Here is a 16,154-nt window from a genome sequence, read left to right on the forward strand (position 1 = left end):
TTTCCATTTTTGCTGGAACACTTCATTTGAGTTAAAAAAAAAAAAAAAAAAAAAAAACAGAGTACAGTTTGTTGATGTTGAAACCCAGTGTTTTTGTAGATCTAAAGCATCTCCTAAAACCCTGAATAACAACTTGATGAGGGGATAAAACTGGCGGTTTCAAAAATATCTGAACAGTAGTTGAACATTTTGTGTATATGTGTGTGTGCGCATGGTCCACAGTTTAGCCCCTGTTGCACCCCCTCCTCTGCATCTTTCTTACAGTCCAAGTACTTCTCCTTCTGCACTCTGTACTTGTGAGGACCCTCATTCCCTTAATCATCCCCAAGCCCTTAACCTAAAAACAAAGTCATAACCCTGAAGAAGTAAGTCCCTACTTTCCCCCATAAAAGAAAAAAAACGCCTGACTCACAAAGTCTACAGCTCAAGTTGGTCCTCACAAAGATGCATTTTAACTACAAGAGTACACACACAGTACAGAGTGCAGGGAGTCAGCATCATGACAGAACTGGAAGTTCACATTAGCAGCCTGGTTGTTTAGGTTCAAGTTAAGTGCATAACTGCAGCTTTTCCATGCGCACACACACACAGCTATGTTTCCATCACTTTTGGAGACATTACATAGACTTCCATTCATTTCCTGGACACTTACCCTAACCCTAACCATAACCACTACTAGCCCAACCCTAACCTAGCCTTAACCTTAACTCAAGCCTTCTTCCTAAAATGTAACTATTTACATTATGGGGACCTTCATTTTGTCCCCACAATGTGACTGTGTAAACAGATTAATGTCCCCACAAGGTGAGTAGTACATGGGTACACACACACATATACAAACAAACACACACACACACACACACACACACACACACACACACACACACACACACAGCGGTCATGCATCTCCAAAGTTGAACACAGAGGGGTTGTTCATGTGCTGGGTGTTGCAAAAGGGAGCCGGTGTTATGGCAGTGAGGACCTCCTCTCCACCAGCGAATAGGAAGTTGTTAGTGTTGGTGGGCTGTTCCCAGATCTGCTCTATATTCCCCGTATGACAAAAATAGAATCCCTACTTTTCCAGCACCAGGTTGAACCCTCTGCTTTGACAGAGAGAGAGAGAGAGAGAGGAAGAGGGAGAGAGCTTTTAATTCACAAAGGAGCTCATTTATCAAATGAGATCTTTCTCAGTTTCACTGCAGAACTGCGGTTGTTACAGCAGATACAAGTACTGTAAACAAGACAGAGTTTAAAAGTGCACCGTAGAAATGAAGACGCCAACAACCTCATTAGATTTAGTTTTCCACCATGAAAGAAAAACAATACTAACATATAAACGATTGATTGTGAAGCTGATCAGAATTGAATAATGAACCTGAGTATTTTCATCACCCTCTGAGATCAGTTAATTGTCATGGCTTTTCGCTCTCCTTCAAATTAAAGCATCACCACTTGATATGAAACAAAATCATGCTAGTGGTATGCTACAGTATAAGGAAGCAGGTGAAGACACTGCTGTGCTTCATTCCTGCCTTTGGTCCAAACATCTGGAGATCACATCTTGACTCTTCAACATATATAATGTAGTACAACTATGTACATTTCCTTCAGGATGTCCAGAATCTAGATTGGATACACAGAGTATGCATGTAGAGAACACGACACCAGCTTTGACCTTACCAACACACACACACACACACATTAGATAATAAAGTTAAAGCTAAGCAATGGGATCATAAACAAGACGGATTCTGTCAAACTGAGTGTAAAAGGAAAAGATGTAATCAGAATCATTTCACAGTGATATCCAAAAGCTCGTGCCCTGAGATTTAAAAAAAAAAAAAACAACAACAACATTGAAAATAACAAAAACGTGACTTTAAAAATAAGGCACTTCTTTGTTATTAAGACAAAACATCCTGCTGTTTAGATCATGGAAATGCGATGTATGATATTGTGTGTTTAGAGTAACATTGCACCTTTAACATGTTTTTTCAGAGAGACATAGCCATGATCTGCACTGACGATTACTGAGAGGTAACTCAATCACAGCGCAGAAGCTGACTGCTGTATCACTAATATACTCACACTCACTTCCTTTTTTTTTAAAGGGTAATTCCAGTTTATTACAACTTGGGTGTTACTTTTGCAGTTTGGCCCAGCAGTCCAGCGAGCATGCTCCCAGATCTCACAACTTACTTTAGTAAGCACAAAGTTATCATGACTACTAGAAATGATGGGCAAAACTTCAAAAATATGACTGATGTTTGTCAAAAAACTGAAATGATCCTTCAATTTACTTCATGTTTCCTTTGTCTTGGACACACAATATGTATACATGCATAACACTTGATTTTCTCCATAAGTGAATTAACTGATTGCTGCGTTTGCACCGTATCTGTGACTGATCACTGACTTCTGTGTGTGTGTGCAGGAGGGCTTGTGTAATGTCTCAGGATCCTTAAGGTACTGAACTGTTGGTCACTTTGCCAAACAAAACGTCAACAAACACGTCATTTCAACAAGTTCTGAATAAAGCTTGCTCTTTTTCTTTTTCATTTTCTTCCAACAATCCAATAAATCAATGATATTACTCTTTCAGTTTCTTGCCAGCTGTCACCTCCTCCCTTTCCCTTCATTTTTCTTTCCAAAGCTTCTCTGTGTGAATCTTTTCTCTCTGGTTTTCCAGCAGTGTACAGCTCAGACCTTGGCTTCATGTTGATTCATCTCCAAGCGGTCCTCTGCATCTTTATTGCCCAGGGTGGAGTTCTTCTTGCTGGGCTCGCGTCCTAGAGCTTCAGCCTCTTCCAAGGTGGTTGTTAGAGGTTTGCCCAGGGTCTCAGGCAACAACAACGTCAGCACTCCAATTACAAAAGCCAGGATTCCAACGATGAGCTACACAGAGGTCGTGGTGAATAAAGGAAAAAATTAATTGCTTATTTGTTTTGCTGCCAGGAAACCCTTGTAAGATAAACTAGAACAAAGTGCAAAGGTGGCAGAGTAGACAAGGTAATAACAGGTTGTTAGACATTAAATAATATCTGAGCCAGCCAGAAGAGAACAGGTATACCTGTGGTAGGTAGACCCAGACCTCAGCCAGGTACACGCAGAAGGGGGCCACCACACTGCCAACACGGCACATCATACTGCCACTACCCACTGCCAGAGACCTGGAGGGAGATCACACACAAGGTCAGCAACAGTAGAAAAGACAGATTTCATACATGAGGCCGAACACCAATCAAAAAGTGTATCATATCTGCAGCTGCTGCATAAAACACTGTTGATTCAGTTTGTTCTTACCTGATGATGGTTGGGTAGAGCTCACAGGTGTACAGGTAGATGAGACCAAAGGCGATGGCGATGGCAAACTTCCCTGTCATGCAGAGAGCAATGGCCAGCGCATCGATGTCCTGTGGAAAGGGACAAACAAGACGTTTATTCCACGTTTCATAGTATAAACGGGAACTTTAGTTTCATCATTTACACACCATTTTGAACTTAAAGAACCTTAAAAAAAACTTCACCCTGTGAATGATATTACATCTGATTTCATCATACACAGAAATATAAAAACCTTTGACCTTTTCATGAGACCACAGACTCCATTAATAGTCAAGCTATAAACAGCAGCTCTCTTACAGCGCTCTATGGATGCTTGAACTGGAGTTTATGCTGACGTGATTTCATTCTAGGTAATACACAGAAGGAACATAAAAACAGGATTAAACATAATTTGGAGTCGTACTTTTCTGTGATATGAATATTCAGGTCACCCTTCAGGGTTTATTGGTCATCTAGTGATACCAAGTGCGTTCAGCCCTGATGATTGTCTGTCTCAGTGATGATGTTAGTGATTATTGTTGTATAATAGTTCATTATCTGGAGAGTGTGATGAAGAAGGGCGTTTGATCCCTGACAAGGACAGAGACACCCTCTGAATGCCTTGAGTAATGTGAAGCAGAAGGTCAGGTAAGGGTGGAGGATCACAGGCCACCTGCCTCTGTGTGCTGTTAATTTCGCTTATCTGGACGTTCTTGTTTTGATATGGCATACCAAGAGTACGCCACAGGTTGGCATGCTCTTGACATGCTGTACCAAAGCACGCACAGCACAGCACAGCATGTCAAGAGCATGACGCAGGCTGGTACCGAGCAGCCTGCAGCCTGGAGTTTGAATGTATCGCATCAGACTTAAAACAGTCTTTACAGCTCTAAAAGATACCAAAATTGTCATTAAACTTCAGCACATGGGTGAGTCATGCCACTGTTAGTCATGCATTTTGGGGCAAGGAGTCTGCTGAAAGACTCTATTCCTTTCCCCTAGGCTGGAAAAGGGTCTGATATGAATACATGCTGTGACTGACAGCTGATCAGTTTCTCCAGTAGCAGGCAAAAGTCTTTTTTCCAGGCCTCAGAGCCAGTTTCCTTTGCAGAATGTGAAAAGATCCAGTGTCAATGATAATCTTCCTGTCACTTGGATGTGTGGGCAGCAGCTCTGTTAGCTCTCTGACAGATGCATCATTCATAGTGAGATTTTCAGTCTTTGCCATTCTCCCATGCTTGGTTATATAGAGTCCCCAATCAGAATCGTGTTTGGCTTGTCAGGTGTGGGTTTGCCAGTATTATTTCTGGCCCTCTGCTCATCAGATGAGGAGTTAGCAATATGTCTCCTGGCCCTCCGTCTTGCAGTGGTTTTGGGGCTGTGTCTTGGGCCTTAATGCTCGTGGTATGATTAGTTTCCCTGGCCTCAACATTGATTTAGAGTCAGTGGGTCGTAGCTGTTTTGCAGTGAGAGTTCAGGTGGTGGAGTGAGCGTTGGTGCTCTCTTATTTCATTTCTTGCTGGATTTGTCTTTGCGGTGGATGACGTCAGCCCCTGTCTTGACTGGAGTGGATGCTCTCAGTCTGGTGCCGCTGCTGTGCCAGTGAGAAGCAGCATTAGGGAAAGCTGGTCTGGGAGCCTCAACAGCTCACCCAGTGGTGTTAGGACACATCCAGGGCAGCATGTCAGCCAAATCTGTGCAGGATACTCTACAGCTGAAATAATCCTGTCTATCAAAGTCTGTCCATTTTCAGCACCTTGTGCAGAGGCTGCTACAGAGCCGATGAATTGCACATTCTCACGTATTTGATGCAGCGTTCGATCTTCCTTTCAAGCCGAACAGTCAGTCGCTGTCGCTCACTCTGTGCGGTTCACAGATTTTGTCATGTTGTCTCCATCCTGATGCAGGGTTTCCAGTCACAGACACAGCAAAAAGAGCTTGTGCTGTTTGGAGGTCAAATTCGCGCGATACTGAGACATAATAAAAGTGATGCCTGTGATTTATAAGCATCCCTGACCCACTCTTCAAAAAATTTTGGCAGAAAACAACAAGTATATGAGCAAAAGAATGAAAGCAAAGCAGAGAGCAAGCAGAAGAAGCCTGTAGATATACTGTAGAGGCTGATTTTACATATTTAATGGAATGGAAGGGTTTTATGTTTGTAGACATTTGAACTTGGACTGTGTGGACTGTTTACACGGTCACATTGTGGGGACTTGCCTCCCTTATAGAGGTAAAACTCAAGCCCCCATAATGTAAATCAGTACATGTTAGGGTGAAGACTGGGGTTAAAGATAAGGTAAGGGTTATGGTTAGGCAAGCAGTGGCTATGGCTATGGTTAGGAACATCTCCAGGAAATGAATATAAGTCTATGTAATGTCCACAAAAATTATGGAAACACAAGACTTAGACTGTTCCCTTATTGATCCCAATTTGGGAAATTATTCCACTGTTTGTGTGTGAATGTAACAGTGTACTACATGTGCATGTGAAAATGTTCTTGGAAAGTGAGCTGCAACGCAAATAACTGTTGGACCAAATCCAACAATTCAATATCTGTTGGTTAGTAAATGTATCTAACATCTACAGTGTTTAACAGTGAGGCTATGGCGTGTTTGCATGGTCCGAGCAGTACGCAACACATGAAGCCACATGTGAATGTATGACACAGACACAGGGCTGTTGGCACCAATCGGACCATGGTGGCAGGAGCCAATTTTTATTTATTTATTTATTTTTATTTTTTTGTGTAGATGCCAGTTATACCAGAAAGGTTTAGCAGTGTGTTAACAGTGTGTAGTGTTTCGAAAAAGCATTAGTAGTTATATAACAGACTGGGGTAAGTACAGCCACTGAAATTAGTGTAAATAGGTAGAAATGCAAGGCCTGAAAGAGCTATTACTGTAAATCCCACTAATACAGCACAGTGTAGCTATGTAGACAAACATAGCACCCAATAGCGAGAGCCCTCAGAGTAGCTATGTTAAATCAGTGCTGTCTGAGACACCTGAATGCCTATTTGCTTTCTTGCTGAGAGTGAGATGAGAAGAATGATATCACTTTCCATACTGTTGTCAGACACTTATGCATGTTTGTATGTTCACAGAATGTATTAGTGCTAAACTATCACAGCTCAGACACCCAGCAGCAAAGCACACACAGAATCACACGCTGACATGAGGTCGAGCGACTGTCACAACCTGCACACCAATGGCTGAGGAAGTGTGCAAATACTGCATGTACTGCATTTGCAATGTCACTATCAGGAGAGGGAAGCAGCTAAGGAAGAGGTGATAAGATAAGCTACCCTTCTCATAATACTGAAGACTGCCAAGCTGACCAGAACTAGTTTTTGAACTGGTCTGACTAACAAAAGAATGTGAGTGTCTGCTGTATGTGGATCCAGTCAGTAGGAAGCATGTTCATGTATTCTATGTGGTCACTAAAGTGTTTCTGAACACAATTATTCACTGTCAAACTGTTCAGTACTTAGTTATCTTAGAGACTATGGCATCTTTGCTGAGGTAAGATACATTTGTCAATGCGGTTTGGGAAAGAAAGTAACACGCACTCTGTCATGTGGGCGTGTATATAAGCCTGCAGGCGGAGTTTCCTAAAATCGTGTCTTCCCGAGAAAGTTACTGCAGCGACACATCGACTCCCTTTCGTTGCTGTCTCTGCGAATTTTCTCTGCCCACAATAGCTTTCAGTGTCAAAGGTCATATTTACTTGGACATTATGCACCAGCTGCTTGCCAACTGAAGCATAAGCAGTGCTAATTTGGGTCAGAGCTGACGCTGTAACACCCTCAGGACGGCATTATGATGTGAACTGCAACTCGAAGTCCTCCCTTCCTTTCACTATCAGGCTGTTAAATGCAGACAGTGGACATTTTAAATGACTGTTACATTCTTTCAAACTCTGTGATTTATAAGGATCACTTTAATTCATGGTGTCGCGGCCTTGTATTGACCTGTGTGTGTTGATCTGTTGCCTCTGACGTGTACCTACCTGGCCTGTGAGGTTTGGAGTTGTATGCATGGACTGGGTGAGCTGCAAATGAACTGCCCTTCTTGGGAATCTGTATCTGAGCTCTGAACACACACACTGGGAACTGCATGTGTTGTACATCAGGGCTCAACAGTAACAGTGGTCCTTTGGCCTGGGGCTATCTCAGGGCATTAAACTCAAGAGCTAACAGTCCAGACAGATTGGACCATAAAAGACTTTAAAAATAGCCCTGTATTACAGTTAGCTAGTCCTATTTCTGGCTTTCCCCCAACTCCCCACAACTAACAGTCACATCTTGTTGACAGACGCATCGTTGTTGCATGTGTAATGCTCCAAATGTAGTTAGAAATCAGGATTTAACATTTAAGTAATAAAGACGGTGGTGGATGAAGTACATCTGCTGATTCGTTTCTTATCTTTCATTAATTGATTGTTTGGTTTGTAAAATATTCTACGACATGATTGTTTTCATTACGGGGCCAATAAAAATTGTGTTGGAGCCAGTAGTTTTATAACTCTGAAGAAATACTAAACTTGAATAATAAGATGATTATTATTACAACGTTAAGGTTTAAGGGTACCAACACTTAAATTACTTAAACATATACACATACTGTCTCTTATGCACACACTCTCAGTACATACAGCAGGGACCATGATGATGAGCATGCAAGCGACCCCGGCCAGGAGCAGCGCTGGGGCGCAAGTCTTCTTCCTGCCAATCCGGTCCATTGCAAAGCAGCCAACCAGATAAGAGGGGAGCTCCACTGCACCTGGAAACAGCCAATCGCATCAGATCTCAGTCAGAGGTTATCACAACACCGACACACTTGACACCGAGACACTCTATCTAGAGGACCTAAATAACCGGCATCTGAAATGGTGTTGAAGCCCAGCCTCATAAATGTGCTCTACTCTGTGTCTCCAGATACTGGATATTAAAGGAGACATATCAATATGTAAATACTGTACATCCTCTGCTGAGCAGATCGAATGTGATTCCCAGAAATTACTTGCACCAGATCTATCTACAACTGTGAGAAAAACAATCTTTAAAGTTTATACTGGGGGATACCTCCTGCTTTCAAAACATCAGTTCTTGATTTGTTTAATGAAAAAATGCTTTATTCCAGTACAAATCTTATTTTCTCTTTTCGATGGAAAACCACAGAGACACTGTTGAGCTCGCAGATGGAGGGCTTTAGTTATTCTTAATTGCTCACAGGCTACTCTGACCTGCTTTGTTTCCAAAAACAAAGCAGTAAACAAAGCCAATCTGGAGAGCAGGAAACATCTCACTGCCTTCCCAATAACATTCCCCGAACTAATACTCGACACCACATGAACGAGCTACAGCACAGTGTACAGCACGAACACTGCAAACAGAGTATAGTGTTAAAGCTGTCAGTTTTAAATAGCACTTGACTCAACTTGGTAAACAGGGCCGGGACACCTAAGAGGGCTATTTGTTTACATGGGAAGAGATCGTTATTAGATTACACAGGCTACCTGAAAAGTCCCCAGCCTCACTGCGCACACACTGAAACAGCCATGAATTAAAAAAAAAAAAAAAAAAAAAAAGTGACTCAAACCTACTCTGTATTTAAGACCCAAAGTCTGTAAAGCAGTTGACAACAGCTGCCTAATCCGTCTATAAACACAAATACACCTATGACTGGACGACATAAGTAGGATGGTGTGGTACTACTGTGGGAGAAATCTATGGATATGATGGAATAGTTCATTTGTGCATTGACAAAGTTAGGTGAGCTGAGGAGGCCTCAATGTCCTTCACACTTGGCATTGATGGGACTTGGGTGTCAAAGTGAAAGATTGACCAGAAGTTACATCAACTCACTTACCAGCAAGGAAGAGGTTAATGTACTGGTTTCCTCCAAGGTTGACTGAGCCTAAAGAGAAGACGTAGTAGCCCAGGCTGCCAATGAACCAGATGGCCCACACTGTGCACGTACGGCCCGCCATCCTCCAGCTGCCGAACAGATCCAGGATGGACAGCTTCTTTTCAGACTGCGATGGTCGCTCCTCTTCCTCCGCCTTCAGTAGAGCTCCGCCGTTCTCTTTCTCCTCTGGCTGCAGGAGCTCCTCCACCTTCAGCCTGTGATCAATGCCATTGAAGCGTGCTATCGCTTCCAGCAGGGCCTCAGCTTCCTTGTAGCGGCCCTTGGCCACCAAGTAAAAGGGCGTCTCAGGGAACTTCCAGCAGAAGAGCAGGAAGGGCGAGGTGCATATGGAGAGGATGATCTGGTAGATCCACCAGACCCGAACCAGGTAACCAGTCAGAGCGACCGTCATGATGCCGACAGCGAAGGCAGCGTGCACGTGCATAGAGGTCCATGTGCGTACCTTGATGCCGGTGAATTCTGTGACATAGACAAACACGACCACGAGGTAGCCACTGGACACCTGCCAATAGCAAAGATGGGAAGGAGGGACATGGATAAAAGTGGGAAAGGGGAAGGGGGATTACTAAATACACACAAACTTTTAAAGAAAGAAACACATATTTTTAATTTACACATTACACATAATGGTCTGGTTGTTTAGTATTTAAGGATTTGAAATGGAACCCGTCTTTCTTTTAAGCCATATCTTCAGCAGCAGACACTGTGTGTACAACAAGCAGCCATGGGATAAAGCCATGTACTAAATGTAAGAGTATGACAATAGAAAATAATGTAAAAGTCAGAAAACAGTTAAAGAGGCTACATCAGTCTACAACTAACATTAGCCGCTGTAAGCTGCTGGTCATACCAGACCGAGTCAGACTGCAGCAGCCAGACCCCTGAATGTATGGATCAGAGCAAAAGTGAACTTCATCACTTATGAATTCAAGTTTGAAAAGTTGTAAAAGTTACATAGTTATATTGCTTTCAAGCTGAAACTGGGGATGATTGCTGCTCGAGCTGCTGTTCACTATCGGTGCCATCTGCATGCATATACAGTCACCCTGAAGTGTACAGTTTTATGCTGATATATCTGCAGGTAGATATGCTGTTGTCAGATCTCTGTGCAACAGGTTATAAGTCCCTGCTCATAAGATTGAATCTGCACTTTGCTGAGTGCGGCTGTGCAGTGTGAGTGCACCCTATCTCAGAGTCTGATTCTGTGTGGAAAAACAACAGCTGGAGCTGAGGACTGGGGGGATGGTAGAAGACGGAGAGGAGGGAAACAGTGGACAGATTGTAGGGGCTCATTCCGCACAACTTCATGCCATGTGGACTTGTAACCGTAAGGACTCCCTTCCTTTGCCTTGTAAACATGTTATTTTATGTACGTTTTATTATGTGTTACTCTGTATGCAAAAACACCAAAGTGTATACACATTAACATACCAGGACCACTAAACCTACCTGCTGCACTACTGTTAATCTCATAAATTCCCCATCATTACTTACTTTCAACACGGTGGTCTGGGAATTCCTGTCTGCTGTACGAATTGACCTTTAACAGTACGGGGAGTGATTTCATTTATGAGACTGATTTCCTTTTTCGGCACTTAGCTAAGGGCTTTACAAGAACATCGACTCAACTCAGTGGTAAATGCAAATGTCATATGCATTATTTCTCAGCACTGTGCGAGCGTGACCTCCTTTAGGACGGAGAGAAGATGGCAAAATCTGTGAGCTGTGTGGACTGTGAGCAACTGACTCAGAGTTGCACAGCTTGAAAAGACGCATCAAATACGTGAGAATGAGCAATTCATCGGCTCTGTGGCAGCCTCTGTACAAGGTGCTGAAAATGGACAGACTTTGATAGACGGGATTATTTCAGCTGTAGAGTATCCTGCACAGATTTGGCTGACATGCTGCCCTGGATGTGTCCTAATGCCAATGGATCAGCTGTTGAGGCTCCCAGACCAGCCTTCCCTAATGATGCTTCTCACTGGCACAGCAGCGGCACCAGACTGAGAGCATCCACTCCAGTCAAGACAGGGGCTGACGTCATCCACCGCAAAGACAAATCCAGCAAGAAATGAAATAAGAGAGCACCAACGCTCACTCCACCACCTGAACTCTCACTGCAAAACAGCTACGACCCACTGACTCTGAATCAATGTTGAGGCCAAGGAACCTAATCACACCATGAGCATTAAGGCCCAAGACACAGCCCCAAAACCACTGCAAGATGGAGGGCCAGAAATAATAATAGTAAACCCACACCTGACAAGCCAAACACGATTCTGATTGGGGACTCTATATAACCAAGCATGTAAGAATGCAAAGACTGAAAATCTCACTATGAATGACGCATCTGTCAGAGAGCTAACAGAGCTGCTGCCCACACATCCAAGTGACAGGAAGATTATCATTGACACTGGATCTTTTCACATTCTGCAAAGGAAACTGGCTCTGAAGCCCGGAAAAAAGACTTTAGCCTGCTACTGGAGAAACTGATCAGCTGTCAGTCACAGCATGTATTCATATCAGACCCCATTCCAACCTTGGGGAAAGGAATGGAATCTTTCAGCAGACTCCTTGCCTCAAATACATGGCTAACAGTGGCATGACTCACCCATGTGCTGAAGTTTAATGACAGTTTCAGTATCTTTCGGAACTGTTAAGACAACTTTAAGCCTGATAAGGTACATCCAAACATCGCTGGTTGCAGGCTGCTCGGCGCCAACCTGTGTCATACGCCTTGCCAAAAGACGGTTTGCCAAATCAAAACAAGACTGCACAGATAAGCACAAACAACAACACATAGATGGTCTGTGACTCTCCACCTTCACCTGACCCTCTGGTTCACCTTACTCAAGCATTCAGAAGATGTTTCTTTCCTTGTCAGGGATCAAACCTCCCTCATCATCACATTCTCCAGATAATGAACTATTAAACAGCAATAACCACTGACATCATCACTGAGACGTCAATCAGAAATGAGACAGACACTGGGCTGGTTCCTTATACACAGTGGTGATCTTAAACAGCCGAAGGCATGGTCAAACACATCATAGCAATCACAGAACATGTAAACACATGGAAATGAAGCCACTCATCAGTATGTTAACAATCTGGACTTGGTTGTGTTTTTTGATGCCGAAAGAAAGAGGAAAACTGGGCTCACAGTTCACTGTAATATATACAGGAAGCCATGACTGTCTATAACAAAGCAACACATCTGGCAAGAAAGGATCAATTTTCCAAGATTATTACAGAGTATGCTGTCACCTCTAGATTATTAATTCCCATTCTTACTACTCAACTCTGCCCCCACCCGTCTACAGTTCTCTACATCAAACTGTGAAGAACTTGCATCGTTCTTCAATACAAAATAACTTCAATTAGAGCCAGCATTGCTGCTGATGTGAACACAGATGAGTTCAACAAACCCCGTCAAACAGATGTAATCATGGGAAAATTCACCTGCATCACATTAGCTGAGGTCTGCAAGACTGTCACTGAGTCTAAGTCGTCCACATCATGTGTTGACCCTGTACCTGCAGCATTTTTAAAGCAGGTGTTTGACAGTGTTTCAAGTTACTCCCTGAGCATCATAAATACATCTCCGCAAACAGGCATCTTCCCAGCCAGCTGTTATAAAATTCTTACTTAAGAAACCCAGCCTAGATGGTAATGCATTCACCAATTACAGGCTGATATCCAGCCTTAGATTCATCAATAAGATACTATAAAAGATAGTTTCAGTGCAAACTCTGAAGCTTGGCTATTAACCAGAACCAAACGCACACATATAGTACATACACACACTTAACTCACCATGGCAAGGAGGAAGCGGAGCACCACAAAGAAATAGTAGTTTCCAGAGAACGCTACGGATACCCCGAGCCCAAACTGGCAGAGGCTGGTGAACATCAGGATCTTCACACGACCGACTCTGGAGAAAAGAGACGCCCAAGCAGGCAGAGAAAGGGAGAGAGTAGCTGAGTTAACGAGTCCCAGTCAGCAATGCATTGAAAAAGAATCATTTAACTATCAAAGTTCTGTTGGGACTTTCGGTTGCAGCAGTACAGACCAACATTATAATGTAGGCACTGGCTTACAGTACATATTCAAATACAGCTGCAGAACCAAAAGGAACGCAACTGAAGTTCTGCTATAAAATGTTAACTGTGGCAAACGGGTACAGCTAATTTTCAGATGATCACACTAAGCTTGAAATTCTACCTATCCAACATTTAACACCAACATTCTCGAGTTCTGTGTTTAGAGTATAACACAAACACGGGTTTGCACTTTGTCCTCAACATGAAAGAGATGCTGCACAGGCCCGCTGCCTGCTCAGCGTCACTCACAGCCACCAACAAGCAAAACTTGACTTCATAGCGTGAGCCATCAAGGCAAGACTTTGATGAAGCCCAGCCCATATAAGCACTCAACCATCAGACCAAAAAAGCATAAGACCAGAGGATGATTAACTCATCCATTATAACAATCAGCACTTAATTATTACCTTTTCTATCTTAACTCTGTTAGTAGGATCCATTTTTTAAGATAGGTTAGGTGGACATCAAAGCAAGATTACCCTGCACTCTGACTGTATCAGGCTAAAGTCCAACTTCTAAATGCTGACCACTTCAGTCTTGGCCAAACAGCTGGCTGCTGTTTGGACAGATCACCTGATCTGACCAAAGTGTGCCCAGGCACCTTTTGTTTCTTGCCTCTCTCAGCTCTTCTTCCTCCCTTTCTTTCATTCCTCAATCCCATCATCCACTCCTGCCATCCACTTTTCCTGCCTGACTGTCACTCCAATCACCCTTGTCCCACACCTCCATGCTTGTCCCACACCGTGGGTGTGCACCCAGTCCTGTGCTCACACATCAATAACTGTGCTTAAGAGAGAACGGTGTTATGTTAAATGCTGTGGCAGAAGTGCAACAATGTCTCCTGAGTCTGTACTTTTTGCACCTATGCTTCCATGCACAAGTGAAAAGAACTTGCTAATGTGGTGAAACTGCAGTCCCTGTGTCTTAAATGACATACTTTGCCTCCCATGTGTGAATTGTCACTCTGCAAGATAGTACCCACCCCCTCCTCCTCCAGCCCGTGCTTACCTGTCAGCAAGGTCCCCAAACACCAGCGCTCCGATCAGCACCCCCAGCATGAAGGTGGGCTGGCACAGCTTGGCCAGCCACTCTCTCGCGCACACCAAGTTCCAGTCCGTCACTATGCTCTGCTGAACTTCAGTATGGTCGAAAACAAAGTTCTCATCGCAGGCTCTCACTGTCTTGTTGCCATCAAAGTCGTATGTGAAGCCTGTTGGGTCGATGCGTAGAGCGCACCGGCACCGGCTGAGCTCCCACTGTTCTCCCTCAGCCGTCCTGACCACCAGGGGTCCAGTCCCCGGATTGAAGACCGGTAGGAAGTCTTCCAGAGTGGATCCCGTCAGGTTACCATACAGGACATCAGTGATGTTGCCGGGCACGCTGCACACAAAGTTTGGCGTCTCCACTAGGAAGACAGACGCCAGGTAGTGGATCCCACAGGCTACAGCCTGGAAGACTGCTGCAAAGTACAGACATGCCTGATATCTGGAGAGAAAGAAAGTGCATTAAAAAGGTGCTCACAGAGGAGCAGAGGAAGAGAGCTTCGTGATTTGGCAGCAGCCCTTTCGGTCTCCCATTTAGCAGACAACTGCAAAAAGGTGACCTAAACAACTCATTCTGCAATGAACCTTAAAAACCTATTTGTGCTTCTGCATTGAATATCCATACTGATCTCTGCACAGGTGTTGATTTGTTCAAAAACAAACAAACATCACAGAAAGCACTAGATTTTAATAGAAATTTTGACTCAGTAGACATGTTTGAACTTGCTGTGAACAAGTACAATTATTTCACCCTTTACTTTTACATAAGCTTTATCATAAATGCTCTTGACTACTGACAACAACAACAAAAAAAAAAAGCAAAATGAATTCATTACAGAGGAAAACACTTGGTAAAAGACACATTCTAGCATTTTCTTCACAGCATGCTTTAAATCTAAGAAAACTTGATAAATAGTGCACCTCAAACAGAGATACAGTGTTAGTGCTCATGACTTTTGAAATACTTTGCTACTTTTTAAAAATACAAAGGGGACACAGAAGTTTTTCCAAAGTGGAGACTCATTCATCAATAAGCATAATAAAAAATATCCAAAAATACTGCGCTAAACTTCTGAAATGTAAGAGGGTGAGCTCTGTTCGTGGTCTTAGTGTTTACTTTCAAATGCGCATTGGTAACATGGAATAAAAATAACTTCAGACGTTGAGAAGTTACTATTGCAAAGCTGCTGCTGATGACAGCCCACCGCAAAAAATACACCCCCGAGCTCATCACACACCAAAGCAAGTAACTTAATCAATCTGGATACCTTTTAAAGTGTCCAAGCTCATCAAATATTCTCTCGACGGTCATTTTCTCCTGAGTTTGCGCGTCAAGGCTCCCGGTGCGTCTCTCTGTTTCCCGGCTGGGCCGTGGGTCCTGAACGCTTCAACAACAAATAATGAACTGTGGCTTTCCCGGAGCGGAGTTGAGGTAGGAGGAGCGCACACACGCTCCTACACACGCGCGCACACAGGGGGTTCACTCTTAACCGAAATATCTGCGGGGAAAAAAAACGGCGCTCTGGATGGAGACGATGATGTTTTGGAACGCCTCAGAGAAAGGTTTTTATTAAGTTGTGTTTGTTGTTGTTCTGTTTAATCTCTCCCTGACTGCATCATTTCAACTCTTTGAGTAAGATGGACTTTATTGTTTTGGCTTAAATCCTCTCTGAGCATTTACTGGCCCGTCTGGTCTCTATAAACGGGCCCTTGATTACATCACACATTCTCATACAATTAAGCAATGGCG

At 43.4% G+C, this 16,154-nt stretch overlaps 1 protein-coding gene across 1 annotated transcript; it reads right to left on the bottom strand.

The window, feature by feature from the left end:
* Positions 1-1,133: 1,133 nt before the first annotated feature.
* slc22a16 (solute carrier family 22 member 16) lies at positions 1,134-15,854 on the bottom strand. Its single transcript, XM_076756199.1, has 8 exons — positions 15,673-15,854; positions 14,370-14,846; positions 13,075-13,192; positions 9,199-9,760; positions 7,982-8,109; positions 3,304-3,413; positions 3,071-3,170; positions 1,134-2,895 (listed from the first exon to the last, which is right to left on the bottom strand). The coding sequence occupies exons 1-8, from the start codon at positions 15,714-15,716 to the stop codon at positions 2,701-2,703; spliced, it is 1,734 nt and encodes a 577-aa protein (XP_076612314.1). The 5' UTR covers positions 15,717-15,854; the 3' UTR covers positions 1,134-2,700.
* Between the last annotated feature and the right edge of the window lie 300 nt (positions 15,855-16,154).

This window comes from Chaetodon auriga, chromosome 18, assembly GCF_051107435.1.
Source record: "Chaetodon auriga isolate fChaAug3 chromosome 18, fChaAug3.hap1, whole genome shotgun sequence".
Lineage (NCBI taxonomy): Eukaryota > Metazoa > Chordata > Actinopteri > Chaetodontiformes > Chaetodontidae > Chaetodon > Chaetodon auriga.